General features: G+C 69.0%; 2 protein-coding genes across 3 annotated transcripts; both read left to right on the top strand.

Annotated features, from left to right (window-relative positions):
- The first annotated feature begins 1,899 nt into the window (after positions 1-1,899).
- LOC118259153 (inactive phospholipase C-like protein 2) lies at positions 1,900-13,819 on the top strand. The gene is made up of 6 exons (XM_035568478.2): positions 1,900-2,094; positions 7,251-9,740; positions 9,853-10,056; positions 10,542-10,617; positions 12,581-12,690; positions 12,955-13,819. The coding sequence occupies exons 1-6, from the start codon at positions 1,900-1,902 to the stop codon at positions 13,138-13,140; spliced, it is 3,261 nt and encodes a 1,086-aa protein (XP_035424371.1). The 3' UTR covers positions 13,141-13,819.
- A 613-nt stretch (positions 13,820-14,432) lies between these two features.
- On the top strand, positions 14,433-15,403 carry HCRT (hypocretin neuropeptide precursor). Of its 2 annotated transcripts, none has more exons than XM_050715511.1 (2): positions 14,433-14,453; positions 14,981-15,403. In XM_050715511.1, exons 1-2 carry the CDS (start codon positions 14,433-14,435, stop codon positions 15,401-15,403), a joined length of 444 nt encoding a protein of 147 aa, XP_050571468.1. The 2 variants fall into 2 exon arrangements, with proteins under 2 accessions (XP_050571468.1, XP_035424419.1); XM_035568526.1 differs by having other exon boundaries at positions 14,975-15,403.
- The last annotated feature ends 519 nt before the right edge of the window (positions 15,404-15,922 follow it).

Here is a 15,922-nt window from a genome sequence, read left to right as displayed (position 1 = left end):
AGAGTCTTGATGACGACCCCGACTATCCGCTTTGAGGAGAAGTCGCCATTGTTGCTTGCTCTTGGTCCTGGGGAAGGGTCAGCCATGAATATTTAACCAGTTCAGCGTCTGTCCTGGGGCTCTGGGAGTGTCTGGTGGGGACACGTGGCGGGGACTGGTCCTTTCTCCTGCTCGCTAAGGTTTATTTTAAGGGCTACTGAGCCGTGATGCTTAGGGGACCTGCTGTGCAGGCAGCTGTTACTGGGGTGGGGGCAAGCAGGGCCTCTGGCAGAAAACATTGTCTTAAACAAGGCACGCATGAAGCATCCCCCATGGTGCAGCCAAAGCCTCCCTGCCAGGGATGAGAATCATGCAAAGGCCCCTTCCCTCCCATCCCCTGCTGGAAGAAAAGCCTGGAGCAGAATTCCTGTTGCAAGCAGGGGAGAAATGGTGTGGCCGGGGAGGGTTTGGGGTTGCTGTCCTAGCGGGGACACTGGTGCTGGGCCAGCGTGCATCAGGTTCACCTGGTGCTGGCAGAGCTGGGGGTTGGTGGAAAGCAGGGTTGGTGGGTGCTGGATAAAGGCCAGAGGGGTGAAGCTGGGCTCTGGCAGGTCCCTGGGGTGCTCCCGGCTCCCTGGTGCTGGCAGAGAGCTGCACAGCAGCACACAGCCTGGGGAGCCCCGCGGCGCTGCTCATCCCGCTGCCTGTGCCGTGCACACCCACAGCCCTTCCTGGGGACCCCGCTGTGCCCTGCGGCAAAGCCTCGAGCCCCCCTGCTTGGACGAGCAGGGCGTTGGGCCAGGCATTGCACCGAGCTGCAGGGTGTGAGGTTGTTTCAGGCACCAGGCTGCAGGGCGCCAGGTCGATCGGAGCACCAGGCTGCAGGGTGCGGGCTGGGTTTGGGCGCCAGGCTGCAGGGTGCAAGGTTGATCTGAGCACCAGGCTGCAAGATGCAGGCTGGGTTTGGGTACCAGTCTGCAGGATGCCAGGCTGGGTTTGGGTGCCGGGCTGTAGGATGCTAGGGTGCGAGCTCCTTTCAGGTACCAGGCTGCAGGGCGCAAGGTTGATTCGAGCACCAGGCTGCAAGATACGGGCTGGGTTGGGGCACCGGGCTGGGTTTGGGTACTGGGCTGCAGGATGCCGGGGTGCAAGGTTTCAGGTACAAGGCTGCAGGATGCAAGGTCTGTCTGAGCACCAGGCCGCAAGATGTGGGCTGGCTTTGGGTACTGGGCTGCAGGCTGCAGGCTTGGTTTAGGTACCAGGCTGGCTTTGGGTACCAGGCTGCAGGATGCCAGGGTGCAAGCTCCTTTCAGGTACCAGGCTGCCGGGTGCAAGATCAACCTGAGCACCAGGCTGCAAGATTTGGGCTGGGTTTGGGTGCCAGGCTGCAGGGTGCAAGATCGATTTGAGCACCAGGCTGCAAGATGTGGGCTGGGTTTGGGCACCGGGCTGGCTTTGGGTACCAAGCTGCAGGATGCCGGGGTGGCTTTGGGCACGAGGCTGCAGGCTGGCTTTGGCTACCAGGCTGCAGGCTCATTTAGGACCAAGCTGCCGGGTGCAGGCTTGGCCGGGGGCCCGGCGCTTTGGGGCGGCCACCGAGACCACGCGCTGCAGCGCTGGGCGGAGGCCCTGGGGATGCCGGTGCCCGGTGCCCGGCCCCGCTCCCCGCCGTGCACCGCTGCAGCCCGGGGCGGGCGGGACGAGGAGGAGGAGGAGGAGGAGGAGGAAGAGGAGGGGGGGGGGGGGGGAACCGCGCCGTCTCCGTCTCCGCCCCCGGCCCCGGCCCCGGCCCCGGCCCGTCCCCGCCTCCCTCCCGCTCCGCCACCGAGCCCGCAGCAGCAGCAGCGGCGGCGGCGGCGGCGGGCGCAGGCACCGGGGCGCCCGGGGCCCCGCGGCGGCCGCTGCCCTGGTGCGGCGGGGATGGCGGAGGGGCCCCGGGGCGCCCCGCCGCCGGGCTCGCCCCGCCCCGCCGTGCCGCTGCCCAACGGGCCCCGCAGCGGCGGCGGCGGCGGCGGCGGCGGCGGCAGCCCCGGTTCGGGCTCGGGCAGCAGCAGCCGCGAGGACTCGGTGGAGCGGAGCCCCGCGCCCGCCGCGCCCCGCGCCAGCATCATGAAGGTGAGAGCCCGCGCCCTGCCCCGAGCCCTCCCGGTTCCTCCCGGTTCAACCCCCCCCCCCCCCACACACACACACCGGGATGCCCCGGTTGCTCGCCCCCCCCCCCCAGCCCCCGGCACCGGCCGGTACCTGCGCGGGGCTCGGTGCTTCGGAGCCCAGCCCGGCCGGAACGAGCAGAGGTTCCCCGGAGCCGGTTCTGTGCCGGTTCCCGCAGCCCCCGGTGCCCTCTGAGCGCCCCCCCCCTCCAACATCCCTGGGGGTCCAGGGGCGGTGGCGGGGAGCCGCTGCCCCCGGTTCCCCCGGCCGGTGGGTGCGTAGGGCCGGGGATGCCGCCCAGCTGGGTGCTGGTGCAGTGCTGGGTGCTGCTCCCACCAGCGCTGGCACCGCGTTCCCTCGCCCTGCCGGCAGCCTGGGTCCCCCAAGGGCAAACCCCTTTGTGCGCTCCCCAGGCCAGGCCTGTTCTCCGTGCCCGGCTGGGAATCGCCCCCACGTAGCCCCCCTCCGTGGGCTCCCTGCACGGCCACGCTGCCCCTGCGATGGGCATCGCACCCCAGCATCACCCCCTCCTGCGTGGGGGCACCCATGGGTGCTGCGTGCTCCTGAGCATCTTCCTGCGTTCCCTTGCATCGAGCCTCGGGCCCAGCTCCCGTGACCTCCCGAGAGCCGAGCCACGGCTGGGTGGGGGGACCAAGGGTGCTGTGGGTCTGGGGGGGTCCCTGGGCTCCCCCATGCCGGTGGGCAGGGGGGGTCGCGCGTGTGTTTTTTCTAAATCAGCCCCCCTAATTGTGCTTACGTCGGCGTTGCTCGCTGACACAATAGGTCGCGTCCGCCCGGGACCCGCCTCCCCACTCCTGGCAGCCTATTTTAAGCCGGTAGAGCTCCGGTACTATTAATACCCCGCGTGGGGGCTGTTCCCGTGCTGCCCGCCTGGCCCTGGCCTCGTGCCCCAGAGACCTGGGCGGGGGGCGTCGGGTGCCTTTGGGGACCCCCCGCCCCTGGCTGGGCTCCTGCTGCAAACCGCTGCGGGGTGGCTGGGCTGTGCCCCACACCGGGATGCTGAGGGGACCTCCCTGGGCTCCTGCAGCCACAAAGGCCCATGCCGGTGTGCCGTGTGTGCTCGGGGACCTCGTGGGGTCTCCTGTCCCCCCCCTGCAGCCCAGGCTCAGCTACCGGGAGAGGTTGCAGGGTGCTGTGCAAGCTGGAGGCAAACGTGCCAGGGCTGCTGCTCCCCTTAGCTTGCCTCTTGGCTGGGTGCATCCCCCCGTCCCTGCTGTGCATCACCGCAGGATTTGGCCTTAGGGGAAGGTCGGGTGGCCCAGAGCAAGTGCCAGTGGTTGAGGGTGCTGGCAGTGGAGGATGCCAATGTGGGACGGTGTCCCCCAGCCTCTTCTGGTCCATCACACATCTCCGAGACCCTCCGGGCTTGGGCTTTCCCTGCTGCAGGTCCCCACCTCTCCGTGGTGCTGGATCCCACAGCTCTGAGTTCCTGGGGCTGTGCCTTAGACCCCGACCGGGCTGAGCTCCTCTCTCGGGTGAGGCTGTGGGGACAGCGAGGTGGGCACGCTGCCCGTGGGACTGTGTGGGCACCAGCCACTCGCCCTCCTCTACCATCCCCATTTGGACACGGCAGTCCTGCTCGTGTCCCCAGAGAGGCTCCTGCATCCCTCAGCAGGGACAGGGGACAGCCTGTCCTCCGCCAGCCCCCCACCCAGCAGCAGGGACCCCAAAGGCCTGGCTCTGCCCCAGCTCATGGGGGCGGTCAGCAGGGAGCTGCTGCCTGCCCAAAACCCCATCCAGGGCTCTGCACAGCAGCTGGCGAGAGGGTGGTGGCATCGAGAAGGGTCCCTGGGGCCCCCCAGGAGGTCTGGGTTCCCACAGAACCCCGTGTCCTTGCCCCCAGGGGCTGTGCTTGGCAGGACCTGGGGAGCAGCTGCTGGGCCCCAAATCCCTGGGGGATGCTGAGGCTGTTGCCATGTTGCGGGGCTCTGCCCTGGTGTCACAGCTTGCTGTCCCCACTCTGTGCCCACGCAGGGCTGGGGGGGGTGCTCTGTGCCCCCAGCTTGGACCAAGGGCACAGATTGATTGCGGGCTGTGGGGCAGCAGGACGGGCAGAGACCGGCTGGTGACTAAGTGGAAGCACATGTGGGAAGAGCTGCAGGCTCTGTTATTTTATGGGATTTCCAGAAAAGGCTGGAGGAGTGAATCTGAAAGTAGAATCAGCGGCTGTGCTGGGGCCGGGGGAGCTCAGGACCAGTACGGGGTGGTGCTGGAGCTGGCCCTGTGCAGCGATGGGACTGCAGAGAGCGGCTTCGTGGGGGACGGAGAGCAGGGAGGCTGCTGTCCCTGCGTCCTGGCTGGAGGACCTGTTCCCTGCTTTCTTCTCCAGGCTGGAAGCAGAAGAGTTTGGGGGGCTGGTGAGTAGGGAGGATGCTGGTGGGGGACTGAGGGGTACCGGGTCTGTTCCTCCCCACCGCAGGATGTGGCCCTTCCCCAGCACCCTGCTGTCCTGCCCGCCATGAGTGGGGCCATCCCCTTCCTGCCCGAGCCCCAGGAGCAGTGCCGGTCCCTCCGCATGGGGCCCGGGCTCCAGCAGCCCCTCGCTGGGTAGCGGCAGCTGGTGCCGCGGGGAGTGAATGTGTCACTCTCTGTCTTCTTGGCAGGGAACAAATGACTGTAGAAAAGCCCTGGCTGTGCCTGGCCTCCCGCTGCCTCCGCTCCGCTGCTGCCTGCCCACATCCCTGCTCTGCCTCTGGGACTGGGGCAGCGGGGAGAACCGGCGCGCGGGACGTGGCTGCGGCGTGTCCCAGCCAGACCCAGGAACAGTCCCGTAGGGACAAGGCGTCCTGCTCCCCTCCGCCAGGCAGCAGAGCTGCAGCTCCTTCCAAGGCACCTCAGCCCCAGAGGCTTTCGGTTTCTCTATTTCCTACCATCAGAAGCCGCTGCGCTGGTGGAGACCCCCCCTGGGGATACCCGGCAGGTCCGTGGCCCGATGGGCACATCCCGGTGTGCTCGTTTAGCTGGGTAACGAGCGGGGTCACGCGGCGGCTGGGATTAGGGCTGCCGTGCTCGCCAGGGCACTAATGATGGGAGGTAATTGGCTAAAGTGGTGCTGAGCACACGCCGCTGAGCTGGGCAGGGTCCAGGGAGATGGGTTAGGATGTGCCGTCCGTGCCCAGCTGGCTGCCAGCACTCGGCATCGGCGCGGGCATGGTGGGCATGGTGGGCATGGTGGGCAGCGTCACCGGCGGCGTGGGATTTGTCAGCTCCCCTCCACCGAGCAGGACTGCACGGGTGCGATGTGAGCAGCAGCACAGCGTGCACCATGCCCCACTCCAGAGCCGTGCCCTGCAGCCGGGATCCTCCGTGCTCCCCGTGGGCAGTGGCAGGGACTCTCCCGGCTCCAGGCACCGCGTTCTCCTGCCTCTGTTACTGACCTACTTAGCACCCCAGGGAGCTCTGCCTGCACCGCTCGCACCCGTGCCTCGCCGAGCATCCCCGGGTCAGCCAGCTTGGAGCACGCCAGCACAACGGGCTGCCTGGGAGCAGCGGCTTTTCTCTCCCTCTGCCTGAACCCAGTGGGCTGCAGGGGCAAGGCGTGAACGCATTCAGCCGCAGGAGGCACCGGGAGATGCTCGAGCATCGCACCCCGTGGTGCACGCCGAGGGCTCGCCGGCCGTGGGAGCGGAGCCGGTGCTGGAGGGGTGGGTTCGGCTGCCTGCGGTGGGCGAGGGCAGGCTCCGGCACAGCTGGAGGCAGGTCCCGGCAGCCGCTGGGTGCGAGCAGGCCCCCCGCCCCGCGTTTCCTTTCCGGATGGATTTCCTGTTTTCTGCTCTGGGGCCCGGTGCAGGGGTGGGGTGCGCACCGGGGTGGGGTGCGGGCACAGAGGGGTGCGGGTGCGGGTCCTGCCCCGTGCTCCCCGCTGCCAGCGGTCACCCTGCGAGCGGGGCGGGTGCGGGGCCGGGCCTGGTGCCGCGAGGCAGTGGCGCGCTCAGATTGCTGCTCGCAGGAAGCGTCGTGGTGGCGGCGCAGATGGCTCGGCCGCCGCGTCCGTCCCCGCAGGGCTGGCGATGGCACAGCCTGCTGCTGAACCCTCCGCACCCGGCACGGCGGCTCAGCCCTGGGGTGACCGTCCCAGGGGGATCTCCCACCCGAGCCCTCCCCATCCCGCAGAGGCTGAGCTGGGTCCCTCAATGCGCCCAGCGTGGTGTCTCCCCCTGACCCAGCAGCATCCAGCCAGCTCTAAAATGGGGCTGGGGGCTGGAGCCGGTTTCCCCTTCCCTGGGGCATTGCGCCTTGTGCACCCGTGGCTGGAGCTGGCTGCCTGTCCCCACAAGGGTAAATGGAGACCGTTTGGGGTGAAACACCACGAAATCTGTGCCTGGGCTCTTAGCCCAGGCTGCAACAGCTGCGCCGTGGAGGTGTGAAAGCTCTCAGGGTGCCGGAGGGGACACCCCATCATCCCCAAGCCCTGGCAGCTGGGAAGAGCCTGCATGTGCCGGAGGCACCACCAGATTAGAGGTGACTCACCATAATCTTGAAGAAGTGGATTAAACCTCCTCCCTGCTGCACTACTTAATGAAATCCAACCCATAATATGCTCCCAGCCCTGCTGTTCCCCCTACCCCCGCCTCCTCCGACCCTTTCGGTAACAGGGTCTCCCCTTCCCTGCCTCGGGGGAGCCTTTTTTCCCCTGCTGCCTGGAGTTGGTCTCCCGAGGGTGCAGGGGGGGCCACGGTGCGTGTCCCTCTGGGGCATGGGGCTGGTGTGGGCACGGGGGGGTCCTGCCAGGAGGCCCTTTCCCCTCCCGTGTCCCCAGACCCCAGGACGATGGGGACCATGCCTGTGCACGGCTGTGCCCCGGAGGGTGAGCGAGAGGTGGGGAAGGATCCGGCTCACGGCTGGGAGCAGGAAGGAAGGAAGGAAGGAACACAGAGTTAAAATAAGCCTGGCAGCGGGGGAGGCCCTGGCTGGAGCCGGCTCCCAGCCTTTGGGATGGGGGGGGAGAGGGTTCAGGGGGACCAGGCTGGGCTTTGCACGATGCAGGGGCACCCCAGGGCCCCTTGCTGCATATCGGAGCTGGGGTGGGGATCCCAGGGGGACCGGTGGGTGCACGGTGCGTTGCTCTGATGGCTCTGCCCTCTTCCCCCCCCCGGCAGGACGGCTCTCGGCAGCGACCCATGCAGAAGAAGAAGACAGTCTCCTTCAGCACCATGCCCAACGACCGGAAGATCAACAGCACGGCCGCCTGCATCTCCTTCATGCTGGAGGGCTGCGAGCTGAAGAAGGTGCGCTCCAACTCCCGCATGTACAGCCGCTTCTTCGTGCTGGACGCCGACATGCGCTCCGTGCGCTGGGAGCCCTCCAAGAAGGACTCGGAGAAGGCCAAGATTGAGATCAAGTCGGTGAAAGAGGTGCGGGTGGGCAAGAAGACCCCCATCCTGCGCAGCAACGGCCTCTCCGACCAGTTCCCCGATGAGTGCGCCTTCTCCATCATCTACGGAGACAACTACGAGTCCCTGGACTTGGTGGCCAGCTCGGCCGACGTGGTGAGCGCCTGGGTGATGGGGCTCCGGTACCTGGTGTCCTACGGGAAGCACACGCCCGAGGCGCCGGGGACCGGCCACCCCAGCCTGCGGACCTCCTGGATCTCCTCCGTCTTTGACCTCGCCGACCTGGAGAAGTCCGGCCGCATCCCCGTGCCCCGGGCCGTGCAGCTCATCAAAGCGCTCAACCCGGGCATGAAGGTGTCCACTATCGAGCTCAAGTTCAAGGAGCTGCAGAAAGCCAGCGAGCGCCCCGGCGCGGAGGTGGCCTGCGACCTCTTCGTGGAGGCGTACTGCGAGCTCTGCACCCGCCCCGAGATCTTCTTCCTGCTGGTGCAGTTCTCCAGCAACAAGGAGTACCTGGGCCTCAAGGACCTGCTGATGTTCCTGGAGGTGGAGCAGGGCATGGAGGGGGTGACGGAGGAGAAGTGCCTGGAGATCGTCAGCAAGTACGAGCCCTCCAAGGAGGGCCGGGAGAAGGGCTACCTGGCCATCGACGGCTTCACCCGCTACCTGCTCTCCTCCGACTGCTCCATCTTCGACCCGCAGCACCGCAAGGTGTGCCAGGACATGGCGCAGCCCCTCTCGCACTACTACATCAGCTCTGCCCACAGCGCCTGCCTGCTGGAGGACAACTTCTGGGGCCGCTCGGACATCAGCGGCTACATCAGCGCCCTGGGGCTGGGCTGCCGCAGCATCGAGCTGGTGCTGTGGGACGGCCCCGACGGCGAGCCCGTGGTCTACACCAGCCCCTCGGGGGCCTCCTGCGTGCCCTTCCGCACCGTGGTGGGGCTGATCGACCAGCACGCCTTCACCGCCTCCGCCTACCCCCTCATCCTCTGCCTGGTGGTGCGCTGCTCGGCCGCCCAGCAGCGCCTGGCCGCCCAGTGCCTGCGCAAGACGCTGGGCGAGAAGCTCTACCTGGAGCCCCCCGACCCCGCCGCCTCCTACCTGCCCTCCCCGGAGCAGCTCAAGGGCCGCATCCTCATCAAGGGCAAGAAGCTGCCGCCCGGCTGCGAGGACAGCGAAGGGGAGGTGTCGGACGAGGAGGAAGGCTGGGAGCTGGCGCGGAGGCTGGGCCAGGAGGACCGGGAGGTGGCGGAGGGAGGGGGCCCGCGGCGAGCGCGGCTCAGCCGGGAGCTCTCGGAGCTGGTGAGCCTCTGCCAGGCCGTTCCCTTCCAGGACTTCGAGAGCTCGCGGCGCGGGCAGCGCTACTGGGAGATGTGCTCCTTCAGCGAGGTGGAGGCCGGCCGCTTCGCCAACGAGTGCCCGGCGGAGCTGGTGAGCTACAACAAGCGGTTCCTCTCCCGCGTCTACCCCAGCCCCATGCGCATCGACGCCAGCAACATGAACCCGCAGGACTTCTGGAAGTGCGGCTGCCAGATGGTGGCCATGAACTACCAGACGCCGGGGCTCATGATGGACCTGAACGCGGGCTGGTTCCGGCAGAACGGGGCTTGCGGCTACGTCCTGCGCCCCGCCATCATGCGGGAGGAGGTCTCCTACTTCAGTGCCAACGCCAAGGACTCCTTGCCCGGGGTGCCCGCCCAGCTCCTGCACCTCAAGGTCATCAGCGGGCAGAACCTGCCCAAGCCCAAGGGCTCGGGGGCCAAGGGGGAGGTGGTGGAGCCCTACGTCTGTGCCGAGATCCACGGCATCCCGGCCGACTGCGCCGAGCACCGCACCAAGACGGCCCTGCAGAGCGGGGACAACCCCGTCTTCGACGAGAGCCTGGAGTTCCAGATCAACCTCCCCGAGCTGGCCGTGCTGCGCTTCGTCGTGCTGGATGACGACTACATCGGGGACGAGTTCATCGCCCAGTACACCATCCCCTTCGAGTGCCTGCAGCCCGGGTACCGCCACGTCCCCCTCCAGTCTCTGGCCGGGGAGCCCTTGCCCCACGCCACCCTCTTCGTGCACGTGGCCATCACCGACCGCCGCGGCGGGGGCAAGGGGCACCGCCGGGGGCTGGCGGGGCGCCGGGGCCGCCGGGTGCGGGAGTACACCTCCACCAAGGCCACCGGCATCAAGGCCATCGATGAGGTCTTCCGGACGGCCACCCAGCCCCTGCGGGAGGCCACCGACCTGCGGGAGAACGTGCAGGTACCGGACCCGGCAGAGGCACCGCGGGTTTTTGGGGAGGAGGATGGTGCTGGGCTGGTGGGGGGGGTCTTGGGGGTGCTCCGCATCCCCTGACGCCGGTCTTTGCCCGCAGAACGCGTTGGTCTCCTTCAAGGAGCTGTGCGGCCTGACGCCCGCCGCCAACATGAAGCAGTGCATCCTGACGGTGGCGGCGTGGCTGCTGCACAGCGACAGCGCGCCCAGCGTCACCCTCAACCTGGCAGAGCAGTACCCCGCCATGGAGGCGCAGGGCCCCATCCCCGACCTGCTGCGCAAGGTCCTCACCGCCTACGAGACGGTAAGCTGCGGGATGGGGACGCTCAGCGGGGCCGGCAGCACCAGCAGCACCATCCTGCCTCGCCTACAGCTGCGTGCGTGGGGCAGCCCCAGGATGGGGTCCCCCCAAAATCACTGGATCCATCGCGGTGCAGGGGGGGACTGGCTGGGAGATGCCCCGAGGGACCCCGCAGACCCGGGACCCCACAGACCCGGGACCCCACAGACCCGGGACCCCGCAGACCCCATCTGGCTCACGGGGCATCCTGCGGGGCCGCCCGGTGGGAGGAATCCCATTAAGAGCCGAAGCCGGGGCCGCTTCCTTCCTTTGTGTTGCAGGGGGACCTGGCCGCCGGCCAGGCGCTGGCTGCACCGTGCCAGGGGGACCCCCAGCCAGACCCCCCCCGCCCCCTTTTCTCCCCATCCGCTCGGCAGGCAGGGTGCGTGGGGTGGGATGTGGGGTGGTGGGGGGCTGCTCAGCACCTCAGGGTGCCCCTCTGTCCCCAGATGATCCAGACCAGCCGGACGCTGATCGAGTCCGCCGACGCGGTGCACAGCAAGCTCATCCAGGCGCAGCAGGCAGGTGGGTGCGGGGGGGGGTGACCCCAGAGCTGGAGCATGTTCCAGGGGTGCCAGAAATGGGGGGGGGGGGTGCTTCCAAGCCCCCTGAGGACGTGTGTCCCCGCAGGGATCGGATCAGTCTGACACCAGGCTCCGGATCCGTGCACGGGCAGTGCCAAGCGTGCTGCCGTGCCTGGCGAGGGGCAAGGGGGGCAGGTGGGGGTGCCCCGGGTGGGTGCCTGCTGCAGCTGGAGGTCAGCACCCGGCTGGCGTGGGGGGAGATTTCCGTCGGGGGGGGGGGTCCAGCTCTGCATTTTTCCCATGTCCTGGATGCGCTGCAAGGAGAGAAGGCAGGGAGCGGGAAGCTGCAGGGGCTGCATGCCCCAGGGGAGCACTGGTGGGGATGGGGGGCTGCAGGGGTTGTCCCCCCCCCCCCCGGGGGAGCACTGCTGGGGATGGGGGGCTGCAGGGGCTGTGTCCCCCCCCCCCCCGGGGGGAGCACTGCTGGGGACGGGCGGCTGCAGGGGCTGCGCGGGCAGGGCTGGGAGGGAGCGAGCGGAGCGGAGGAGGCTGATGAGGAAGCGGAGAAGAGTCATTAGCTGCCAAACGCCGGAATATAATTAGCATCAGAAATAACAGACTGGGGCTGACGGTAGAAGTGGCAACTGAATGTTATGACTTCAAAGACACATGGCTGAACCCACACAGGCAGGTGCTGCTGGCAGCCTGCCCCGGTCCCCCCCCCCGGGGAACCCTCCCTGTGTCCCATCCTGCCCCCTGCACCCGCAGCTGCCCAGGACCCCAGCCCCGCTCCCAGCGTGTCCCAGTGCTCCCAGTACGCACCGGTAAGGTGCACTGGGACCCCGTGTGCTGTAAGGGCATCCTTGGATGCTTGCGGGGTCTGCGGGGGTCTGCCGGCCCCCGTGCTTCGTGTGGGCACCCCGCGGGGCTGGGAGAGCTGCCAGGAGCTGGAGGGGCCGGGGAGGAAGGAGGGGGCCCCGCTCTGCCACCCCCAGCGGGTGCCAGCCTCGCTGCCAGCAGCCCTGTTTGTTCCTTGGCGGCTCGGCAGCCCGGAAACCTCTCCGAGCATTTGGCTTTCGGCTCCGCCGCCGCTGCCAGCGAAGGGGGGAGCGCCCGCGAGGGGGGCTGGGGGGCTGCGGGTGGGCTCTGCGCCCGCCGGCACCGCTTTGGCCACGGGAGCCCCTCAGTTGGGCTGCTGGGGGTGGGCATTGCCCCCGTGCCCTTGTCCTGCCTGAGGGCAGGGGTCTTTGGGGTGTGCAGCTGCTGCTACCGACCCCCCCACATTGGGGGGCTGCCACCCTGACCCCCGTTCCCAGGTGCTGCTCCCTGCTTTCACACCCTTGGCTGCGCCGTGGATGAGCCCCAGTGGTCCCGGCACGGCTTTGGGTACTTTGGGGGGGGGGGGGTGCGGTTCTGGGGGTGCTGGTGGCAGGGCTGGGGGTGTGGGGTGGGGGCGAGCTGATTGACAGCACGGGGGCGAGCAGGCGTGTGTGGGAGCCCTCGTGTGGGCCCGGAGCCGGTGCTGCGTCAGGGAGGGGTAAATATAGCACCCGCTCACGAGGACATCATGCGGTGCACGGCACGGGGGCCTGCGCTACGGCATGGGGGGGGGCCCGGCGGCCCCGCTCTGTGCCCCCCTGGGTGGGCTGCAGCATGCAGGAGCTGTGCATCTGCCCCCCAGGGTAACTGCTGAACGTCCAGAACCCTGCGTCCCCCAGGATCCAAACACACCAAGGGCTGTGGCTGAGGGTGGTGGCGAGCTGGTGGGGGCTGTGTTGGGACCACGTTCCCCAAGCGGAGGGGGCTCGGGGCTGCCGAGACCACCCGCGGTGCCCAGCGATGCGCTGGGGAGCCCAGGCAGCCGTGGGAGAAAGGCAGCCGGTCCCCGTCCCTCGTGGGCGGTGGCTGTCCCCGTACCCCGTGGTCCTGAGCGTGCCCCCCCGCCTCGTGTGCCCCGTGCCCAGGCATGGACTTCCACAAGGAGCTGCACCGCATCGAGGCCAAGGAGGGGCTGCGGGGACGGAAGCTGCAGAAGGCGCTGGAGAGCTTCGCCTGGAACATCACCGTCCTGAAGGTGAGGGGGGGACGGCGCCGTGGCCATCACCACCGCCATCCCTCACCACCGCCATCCCTCACCACCACTGTGCCAAGAGCATGGGCACTGGCACTGGGGGGATGCTCTGGGGCCATTTCTGGTCCGCAATGCGCCCGTACCCGGCAATTCCCCGCTGCCCCTCGTGGGCCCGTGGCTGCGTGGCACAAACGGGGGCTGGAGGTGGCACGCTGGGACCCCGCACGCCCACGGCCACGTCCCCTGACAGCCTCTCCCCCGTGGCAGGGCCAGGCCGACCTCCTCAAGCACGCCAAGGCGGAGGCGCTGGACAACCTCTGGCAGATCCACAACGCCGGGCAGTCCTGCGGCATCGGCAGGAACGGCTCGGCCTCGCCCGAGGCCTCCCGGCTGCGCGCCCCGCTGGAGCCCATCCCCGAGGCAGAAGGAGGCGGCGACACGGCGTCCTGCTGACCCCGGCCTGGGGCTGGGGGGACCCCGATGGAGCAGCCCCGCTTGCGGGGACCAGGACCGGAGAGCCCCAGCCTGCCCGCGGCTCGTTTTGGGACAGGGATGAAAATGGGCAGGGTGCACGTTGCAGCGGGGCTGGCGCAGCGGTGTGCCCGCTTGGGGACCAGCTCTGGGCATGGCAGGGAGTTGGGGGGGGGGTCCCCACTCCTGCCTGCCCCCCCTGGGCTCCTGGGGTCTCATCCATCTCCCCCATCTGCTTCCAGAGCAGGCACCTTGCTGTGGGGCCAGTGGGGGCTGCTGGCACCCCAATGACCGTGTGCATGCACCCCCAGCCTGCTGTGCCCGACCCCACCCTTGTAAAAAGCCACCCCAGGTGCGGGGTCCTGCTCTCAGGGCTGCAGGATTTGCTTCCAGGGGGTCCCTTCCCCTCCCCGGTGTCTCCGTGCCCCCCCGCTGTGCAGAGGGGCTGGGCAGGCACCCGGGGAACAGCTCGCGGGGGGCGCAGGGGCTGCGGGGCCGCTGCAGACCGGAGCTGCCAGCAGATGTGTCCTATGGCATCAGGGAAATTGTCCTGGGTTTGTCCCCAGGGCGAGCACGCCCCAGGCGCGGGCGGTGAGTGTGGGGTTGGTCTGGGGTCGGACCGGGGCTGCGGAGCGTTTATAAAGTGTGCGAGACCCACGCCGTGCCCTCCGCTCCCTCTCCACGCCGACACACGGGGTGAGACGGGGATGGGGGTCACCGAGGAGGACAGCGGGCGGCAGTGGGATGGGGGCCACATCCTTCCGCCGGCACCAGCCGGGTTCAGGGGGCACCAGCCCCGCACGTCACTGAGCCGCGCGGCTGCCTGGCACCCTTTTGTTCGGGGCAGTAATTAGCCTAATTGGGGCCACCAGGACCGGACCTGTTGTCGGGAGCGGTGACGGCGCTTCCCCCGGTGCTGACCTTCAGGCCGCTTTGTGCCGGCCCGGCCGCGGGTCCCTCGGGTAATTACGGCCTCATTAGCGCCGCGCACCCCGGCCCCGCGCTGCACCCTCATAATGCGGAGCCGCAAATGAGGGGAAAGGCCTGGCCCGTCTCCGAGCTACCGGCAACAAAGGGTGCGCGTCTCCCAGAGACCAGCCCCGCTGCTCCCGCTGGTATTTTTGGCAATGCTATTGTGCCGGGGGCTGGGGGCCGGGGGGCGGGCAGCCCCTATAAAGCCCCGGTGTAGGGTGCACAGCTCAGGGCAGCTGCGCTCCTCGGCCCTGGCAGGACATGCCCCAGTGCCGCTCGGCCACCTGAAGACACCGGGAAGGATGGAGGTGCCGAACGCCAAGGTGGGGCCGGCGATGTGGGGCTGGGGTCTCGGGGTGCACAAGGGCTGGGCCAGTCCCTTGGGGCTCCCAGGGGCTCCCCAAAGCCGACAAGGAGCAGCTGCGGGGGGCTCAGCCCTGCACGGGCTCCCTGGGAGGGAGCTGGCTGCGTGCTGTGCGCTGCTCCAGCGTCAGCCAAGCGTGGGTGCTCATCCCGTGGCTCTTGGTGATGAGGGGAGGGTGCTCCTGGGGCTGCCGTGTGCCGGAGTGGGGTAAGTGGCACGGTGAGGGTACCCGTGGCCAGCTCCTGCTGGCAGCGTGGCTGGGGACCGTGGATTTGGGGGCTGGGATGGGGAAGTGAGGAGCTTTGGGGTCCCCTCTGTGCCCAGGGGAGCGGTGTTGGCTGTGCCCCGGAGCGCTGAAGGGTGGTGCTGAGGGTACGGGGCTGAGCCCCTGCAGCGAGTGGGGTGGATGGGAGCTGAGCCACCGGCCGGGGTGCTGGCAGCCCTGTGGGGCACATGCTAACGCCGGCCGTTATCGGGCAGCTCCAGAGAGCCGCCTGCCTCCTGCTCCTGCTCCTGCTCTGCTCCCTGGCCGCCGCCCGCCAGAACCTGCCCGAGTGCTGCCGGCAGAAAACCTGCTCGTGCCGCATCTACGACCTCCTGCACGGCATGGGCAACCACGCCGCCGGCATCCTCACGCTGGGCAAGAGGAAGAGCGTCCCACCAGCCTTCCAGAGCCGCCTCTACCGCCTGCTGCATGGCTCCGGCAACCACGCCGCGGGCATCCTCACCATGGGCAAGCGCGGGGAGCACCCCGGCACCGCCTGCCGCGACGCCTCGGGCTGCGCCGTGGGTGCTGGTGCTCAGCCAACGCCGGCGCTGAGGGGCACCGACGCCAGCCCCAGGGAATGCCAGGGACGCGCTGGGAAGGACGTGACCAAGAGCCGGGGAGCTGCGAAGAGCTTTTACTGAGCTGGGTGGGGGGCTGCGGGGGCAGAGAGGGGATCCCTGGGGGGCCGCACGCCCCGGCGCTCGCTCGGTGTAAATAGCACTTTTAAATACCTCCTTGGGGCCCTGGCCAAGCCTGCTCAGGGCGCCGCAGGCACCGCTGGCCTTTCACAATAAATGGTAGCCTGAGCTTGCCCGGCTCTGCCTTGTCTCTGGGGAGGGGGCCGGGGGCACGGCTCTGCCTGGGGCAGGCAGCACGGGGGGGTGCCTGGGGTGCCTGCGTGCTCCCAGCTCCCCGACCCCCAGCAGGGTCCTGGGGAGGGCTCCGGTGGGGGCTGTCCCTGCCGGGTTCCCCCTCCCTGCCGGGGGTGGCCGGATCCTGCCCCTTCCAAAGAGCCTGGACCGAGCAGGTCCCGGTGCACCGGGTCCCGGTGCCGAGCAGGTCCCGGTACACCGGGGTCGGTGCCTCCCGGTGCCGAGTGGGCTGGTACCGAGCAGGTCCCGGCGCCCCGGTTCCTGGCGCCCAGCAGGTCCCGGTGCAGC

This window comes from Cygnus atratus, chromosome 25 (genome assembly GCF_013377495.2).
Source record: "Cygnus atratus isolate AKBS03 ecotype Queensland, Australia chromosome 25, CAtr_DNAZoo_HiC_assembly, whole genome shotgun sequence".
NCBI classification, from domain to species: domain Eukaryota; kingdom Metazoa; phylum Chordata; class Aves; order Anseriformes; family Anatidae; genus Cygnus; species Cygnus atratus.
This window is presented reverse-complemented; position numbering and strand designations above follow the sequence as displayed.

Coding starts and splice junctions, on each gene's coding strand:
- LOC118259153 (XM_035568478.2), top strand. CDS start 1,900: ATGGCGGAGGGGCCCCGGGGCGCCCCGCCGCCGGGCTCGCCCCGCCCC. Junction 2,095..7,250: donor CCCGCGCCAGCATCATGAAG/GTGAGAGCCCGC, acceptor CCCCCCCGGCAG/GACGGCTCTCGGCAGCGACC. Junction 10,618..12,580: donor CATCCAGGCGCAGCAGGCAG/GTGGGTGCGGGG, acceptor CCCCGTGCCCAG/GCATGGACTTCCACAAGGAG.
- HCRT (XM_035568526.1), top strand. CDS start 14,433: ATGGAGGTGCCGAACGCCAAG. Junction 14,454..14,974: donor TGGAGGTGCCGAACGCCAAG/GTGGGGCCGGCG, acceptor GTTATCGGGCAG/CTCCAGAGAGCCGCCTGCCT.